This window comes from Pavona decussata, unplaced genomic scaffold, assembly GCF_977016875.1.
Source record: "Pavona decussata unplaced genomic scaffold, jaPavDecu1.1 SCAFFOLD_223, whole genome shotgun sequence".
NCBI lineage: Eukaryota > Metazoa > Cnidaria > Anthozoa > Scleractinia > Agariciidae > Pavona > Pavona decussata.
Window position 1 is genome coordinate 635,474 of NW_028145628.1, and position 7,027 is coordinate 642,500.

Consider the following 7,027-nt stretch of genomic DNA (forward strand, 5'->3'; position numbering starts at 1 on the left):
TTGAACGGAAAGCTAGAGCAGCACGAAGTCAGCATAGAGTGACAAAGTATTGGATTTTGAATTTGCTACCTTCCTTTTATACTCAGTTTTGCTGAGGATAATTCCATCCACCCCACTTACCCCTCTTCTTGAAAGCGTCAACTTTTTTGTTTTAGTTTTTTTATGGGTTAGTAATATTTTCCGTCTTGTTAGCGGCGACACTCCGAGTATTCATCACGACTTCACATTTGATATTCTATGTTTATTATTCACATAAATATTACTTATCTCTAATTGAGGTCGATTTTCAAAGCTTATTTTAAAATAAAGGGATCAAACCATTTGCTTGTGTTTAACCTAAAACATTAAAATAATTTGTGATACCATTTCGTTATGGTAGCAAGGCCTAAGCATGGTTTTTAGCTTTTTTCGATCATCTCACCATAATTTATGTGAGGTGACTTCAGGTGGTGTGAGTCACGTGACAACAAAAACCGCTGGTAGTTTTGTAGCCGCTGTCTCGATTGAGAGTGGGGCCTTGGCACTGCATCTTGCATTCTCTGTAATTTTGTCACGTGACGCTCACCACCCGAGGTCACGTCACATAAATTAACATCTCACTTACAGTCGACTCCCGATAACTCGAACCCTCGCTAACTCGAACCTCGCGCTAACTCGGACCAATTTTTCTTTCCTTTCCTTTCAGGTCATTTTCTATATAATTTTACCCTCGATAACTCGAACTCCCAATAACTCGAACCTTTTTCAATTTCCCTTGAAGGTTCGAGTTATCGGAAGTCGACTGTACTTAAAATAGATACCGTGAAGGAATCGAAAGCTTGCAAAGCTTCAAACCCTTTAGATCTTGAAAACTAATTTTGTTTTCCAAACTTCAAATAACAAGATTATGCAGGAAACAATTTATTTCCTTAAATTATTATAATTACAGACGACTCCGAGTTCGATCGAGTTATTGGGAGTTCGAGTTATCGAGGGTAAAATTATATAGGAAATGACCTGAAAGGAAAGGAAAATTGGTTCGAGTTGGCGCGAGGTTCGAGTTAGCGAGGGTTCGAGTTATCGGGAGTCGACTGTACTTTAAACTATGGACTCTGGCAACACTATACACCATGGAGTTTGGCCTAATTTTCATCCCAATGCTGTACAATCTGCCTTTTCATCTAATTTTCATCTCATTACAGTTTACACTGTGGATTGTGGCCTTAATTCTATCCTAATTCCAGTAAACTATGGACTTTGGCCTTATTTCCATCCTAATACTTTGCACTATGGATTTTGACCTTATATTCATCCTGATACTTTACACTTACAGTCAGGTCAGGGATTATTTCTCCGCTAGTGGTAACACTGTAATCCAATACAACCTGCAGCATGAACGGGCGGTCGGCCCGTTCAGTTGTATCCGCTGTATATGGTACATGTTCACCACAAAAAAATTTTACAAGTGGTCCTTGAACAGTGTCAGAAGCTTTGTAAACTCAAATCAAAAGAAGAAAACAACACCATTCAACGTCGCATGTTCATTCACAGAAGTAAAATTTTGATCTGTGCGCGCCGAACCCATTTTAAGTGCCGTGCTGTTTTGCTTACATGACAGTTTTTGAGCCAACCAGAAGCCGTCATTTTGAGACGACAACAAAATAACGTCGTCTCAGCGCAATGAGAAGATCCCCCAGGATCGGGATAAATACCTATAACACCTATACCAGCATTCATCCTAATACTTTACACTATGGTTTTTCTCCTAATTTTGATCATAAATTAAACATCTTTCTTTTTCACCCAATCTTCATCCTTATGCTGTAAACTATGGACTTTAGCCTAATTTCCTCCCTTATACTATACAATCTGGTTTTTCACCTAATTTTCATCCTTAAATACTTAAATACTTTGGATTTTGTGAACATTTCATCTTAAAACTATATGCTATGGATGTTGGCCTGGTATTAATCCCAACACTATTAAACTAAGGAATTTGGCCTAATTTCCGGCTTAATACTATACACTCTGGTTTTTCATCTAAAATTTCTCCTAATACTTAACACTATGATTTTTGGCCAAATTTTCATCCTAATATTTTACACTAACGATTTTGGCCTAATTTTCATATCTGTACACTACGTACTTTGGCTAACTTTTTCATCCTAATACTATACACTCTGGTTTTGACCTATGGATTTGAACAAACAATGTTTGCCTTATTTCGTGGTAATACCATACAATGTGGTTTTTCATCTACTTTTCATCCTAATACTATAAACTATGAATTTTGGCCTAATTTTCATCTTTATACTATACACTATGGATTTCGGATTAATATTACAGTCAACCCAGGTCACGCGTGAACAGTATTTCCAAGAATGAAATGAACATTCGAATTTCTCTTTGTAATGTCCGACGTGTGAATGGAATGTTGGATATTTCTCTCGAAATCGTTCCGAAAAAGACGCATTAACTGAAAAAAAGATTCAAAATATTTGGGAAACGATTGTTATTCTTGAAATATTCAATTTTGCAATGTAAAGAAAAATTCATAGCTTTATACCGTCAATAGGCTAGGGAAATTTATACGGGAACTCTGAAATCTCGTTGGCGATTTTCAAAACTGACATGTAAATTTCAAAACTCCGTTCAAATTTAAAAAATATCGTTCACGCGTGACCTGGGTTGACTGTAATCCAAAAACTATGCACTCTTGTTTTTGGCCTTATTTACACCCTTATAGTATTCGCTATGTGTTTTGGCGTAATTTTTATCCTAATACTCTAGACATGGGTTTTTTCTAATTTTCATCCTATAAACCTTGCTTTTTAACCTAATTTTCATTCTGTTACTATAAACTATAGGTCTTGGACTAATTTTGATCCTAATACTTTAAAATATGGGTTTTGGGCTAATTTTCATCCTATTACCATACACTATGGGTTTTGGAATAATTTTCATCCTAATATTATGCACTCTAGTTTCGGCCTAATTTTCATCCTAATACTATACTTTCTGGTTTTTCACCTTATATTTATTCTAATAGGATAACTTCATTTATACACGTATGGTATTTCTATCAGCTACATAATTATCATTATCAACTAACAGGCTCCTGCAACTAACGGTCTATATCTACCTAAATAGGATATAAACGTGAAAAAAAAATTGATAAAAAAATAAATGGTGCTTTTCTTGGAGGCCGTGTTTAAAATCTTACTCATAACTGTGGCGTCTCAATTTAGTCTTAAAATCACGTCTATAATACTATACACTATGGATGTCCAAGTTTATCCTTAATAGTTAGTGTTCACTGCTTCAGCAAATCTCTCTTGAAAAATAATTTTCATATGACTCACTATTTTTGCAAGCACTGTATTTAATTTAATTAAATCTAATTAACGAATTTAATTATTAATTTATATTTTATATTATCTATTGGGAAGGCCAGAAGGAAAATTGTTTTTAATCCATTCCTTGTGTTCAGTCTCTGAATCTCACCTTTCAAAATATAATTTTTCAAAAATCATTTACATCACATATGGCAAACAATTGCATGCAAAATAAAACTTTTGGGTTATTAATTAAGGTATTTCGCAGTTATGTTAAATTTCTATTTTTTTGTGTCAAAGAAAAACAACAAACAAACAAATTAAACCATTCTTATTTTTGCGAGCAGTCAAACTGGAGAATTAACTAAGTATGGGTGAGCTCAAGGTAACAGGAACTCTACCTTCTCCTACCTGGACTTTTATACGCTCCGATCTTCGATTCTTCCGTTCGCCAGTATATAATAGCTGGCCCTCTGGACTATTTAGAGAAGGACTACTTGTTCCGTGTGTCCTAAACGTTAAGGGATGATACATTTACAGTGACTACGTCTTTTATCAATTTCAATAGAGCGGTTGCCAATTCAGTGTCGTAAAACTAAAGTAATTGCTTTGAACAATAACAACGGACACAACCATCGCAACGGACCAATCAGAAGACGAACCAAATTTATGTCTCCGGCGCCAAGCGCGGGAAAACGCGTGATAGCATGTCACAAGTGGTTTTGGTTTTGCTTCTAGTTGGTTGAGAAAGTGGCGCAAGTTTTGCTAATCAATCACAGAGCGTAGTAAAGCAAAACCAAATCAAACACAAAATATACTTTCGAAATTCAATTGAAAACCGCTTTTAGGAAAAGTGATTAAAAAGAGATTAAACAAAATATATTTTCAAAGGGGTTTGTGCTTATAGTGACATGCAAACGTGTATATGTTGTGGTTCAATTTTATCCTTGACTTAAATTTTGTTTCAAACTCGTTATCATACATTACCATACCTAGGAACCAAAGAAAGATAAAATTTAAACCGAGGATAAATTTGAACAACGACATATATTATTTTTGAAAAATTGTTTTATATCGTTAACTTTCCCTGACGTAAATTTTTTATTTACAATTAATCGTAACATTTATAACTTATTGACGAAGTGATTGTACTATTACGTAAAGACAAAATTTTAATGATAACTTTCGGAGGAACTCGTTATGTCGGTTGATACACAAAAATGCCTCTTAAGTTTTCATTAAGGATAATTACGAGAAACATTTAAAAATAGAAAACGATATTAGTTAATTGACTCTATTTGATAATTCCTTTGTATCAAGGCAAAATTCCATTGAGCTAAGAATTAGTATTTATACAAATTACGTTTCGTGGTCTATTGTACCTTCCAAAGTAGAAGGCATGATTTTCAGTTACATTAAAATGTAATTTTCAAGTCACCGTACGTTGGGTATTTGAAGTGTTTTCAGGATAATTTTTTCTTTTGTCTTTTAGAATACGTCTTTTATCGGGTCTAAACCCACTCGGCTGCGCCTTGTAGTTTTAAATCCCGAAAAAACACTGCTGCTCGTGTTTTAAACATTGCTAAATCTGAACCGACTTTGCAGTATTTGTAGTAAATACTGGTCAAATCGATCGGAAGTGATTGAAGGTAAATAATCTGCTAATTAAGTATTTTTTTGGTACGATATTGGTAAGGCAACATCCATTTACTTTTCCTACTTTTCGTAATAAACTGAAGGGAATTAAACTGCTGATTAGTGTTCCATGATGTTTTCGTACAATGGTACAACTTTCTAGTTAAATTCCAGATTAATAGAACAGCAGCGTCAAATTTACGACGATACTTAGTTTCTACACCGACTTGCGATCTTCCCAAATGAAGATAGATATTCCGCGTAGTATCTACGTATGTTAAGTGCAAATCAACCCTGTGTGATTTGTGTAAAAGGCCATTTTTATAGTTGTGTGCGTAGTGACCTGGCCTTGATTGGAAGCGAGGCTGGGGTTGACCTTGTTTTGATACAAACTTCACTGCTTTTCATATGTAAATGCGAACTAGCTAGCATAAGAACAGCGTGATCTAAATATGAAAAGCAGTGAGGTCTGTATCAAAACAAGTTCAACCCCAGCCTCGCTTACAGTCCAAGGCCACGTCACTCAGCACACAACTGTAAAATTGCCCATTGTGGTGTATATTAAAAATAACTTGTAATGTCTTTACGGGTCTTGACTGTTGTCAAAACAACGTTGTGTCAGAGTTATTCATGCATGCTATGATTATCGAAAAAAATTATGATTTACCCTTTTATAATTTACAATCATTGCACGACCGCGCGTTAGATTCCTGATAGATAGCCAACAAGGTGAATAGCTCTGAGTTCGCTATCATGATCCCATATCCAACAAGCGCGAGCTCGAGTGAACTAATTTTTCTATTAAAAACAACCAAGAAATTGGCTAGATCATGCTGATTTCGTTTTGCCATAAAACCAAAAAACAAACAAACAAAAACACAAAAGAAATCGGAAAACGATTTGATAGCCCTAGTCTATTTCTCGAGCATGGTATAAATGGCTAATATTAAAGACCGATCAGCCAATCAAAACTCTGGAATTGTATTATTCATTGATCCAGTTTTTACGAATATACATAATTTGGATATTTCTTGAGCAAGTCGACTCTGTAAGAATCCTATGCGTCAGAACTGTACATTAGATCTTGGAAAGTTACTGATTCCTTCCAATCAGTGTCATCGTAGGCTTGATTGGCGAAACCAACAGGAGAACTTTCCGAATCCGGCTTGCTCTTTGGACCTCTGCCGCAGTAAAGTGAAACAAAAATTAATTTGCACCACAATTATAACTGTGCTTAAAATTTAAGTATGTACGAGTAACAAATACGTTAAATAAATTCGAGTATTTTACCAAGGATTCCTGCATTCCTATATCTTATGACTTCTTATCCCAGTGCGTTAAAGAGAGAACATTTTATCAGCATACCTCACCAAAAAATCCGAGAATACCACCCCCACCCCCTCCCCCCATACCCACCAAAACGCCCTAGGATACCACCCCCACCCCCAGCCCCTCCTGCTGCTGCAATAAGATATATAAGAAATATTTTTCACAGGGAACATTCTCCTTACCGACAGTATTTCCACGCACAGCTTATGCCGACAACAATTAGCACAAGAAGAACAACTGCTCCAACTGCAATTATAACGAGCATTGTCTTGGAGAGTCCTTGCTTTGTTTCTTCAGACTTCTTACTCGGTAGAGCTAAGAGTAAAGGAAAAACATACTCAGGAGGTCGTAAACAAGACAGCGCACTCCGACGAAAACTGTGGACTTTCTATAAGTTATCATAGAGTGGTTTTTAATTTAGTGTCGAGAAAGTAATTTTGCTTGCTTTAGTTTCGCTCTATTGCACTCTAGCATTACTTGGCAAAATCCACGCAATTTTTTCAACCAATCGGAAGCCAAACCAAAACCAATCATGATTTGTAAAATAGCACGCGGTTTTCCTCGCTGACTGCGCACTGGCTACGTACGTTTTCGTCGAATTCTGATTGGACGTCCATTATGCTGTTTACGTCTCCAGTGGTTGGTCAGAATTATTGCTTTGGTTATGCCAGTTACGAGACTCAGTCGAAAACCACTCCGAAAACTATTTGACTTAATAATACATGGGTTATTAAGCTAAGCTTAAAGCG

General features: G+C 35.8%; 1 protein-coding gene across 12 annotated transcripts in view; it reads right to left on the reverse strand.

The window, feature by feature from the left end:
• Positions 1-4,574: 4,574 nt before the first annotated feature.
• Positions 4,575-7,027, reverse strand: part of LOC146459014 (CUB and sushi domain-containing protein 2-like) — a 48,228-nt gene continuing 45,775 nt past the window's right edge. For all 12 annotated transcript variants that reach the window (XM_085089851.1, XM_085089852.1, XM_085089843.1 and 9 more), the window contains 2 exons: positions 6,461-6,593; positions 4,575-6,130 (listed from right to left, as the gene is read on the reverse strand). In XM_085089851.1, the coding sequence (XP_084945977.1) occupies positions 6,007-6,130; positions 6,461-6,593 (257 nt within the window). In that variant the 3' untranslated portion in view covers positions 4,575-6,006. The remainder of the gene's footprint in view (positions 6,131-6,460; positions 6,594-7,027) is intronic.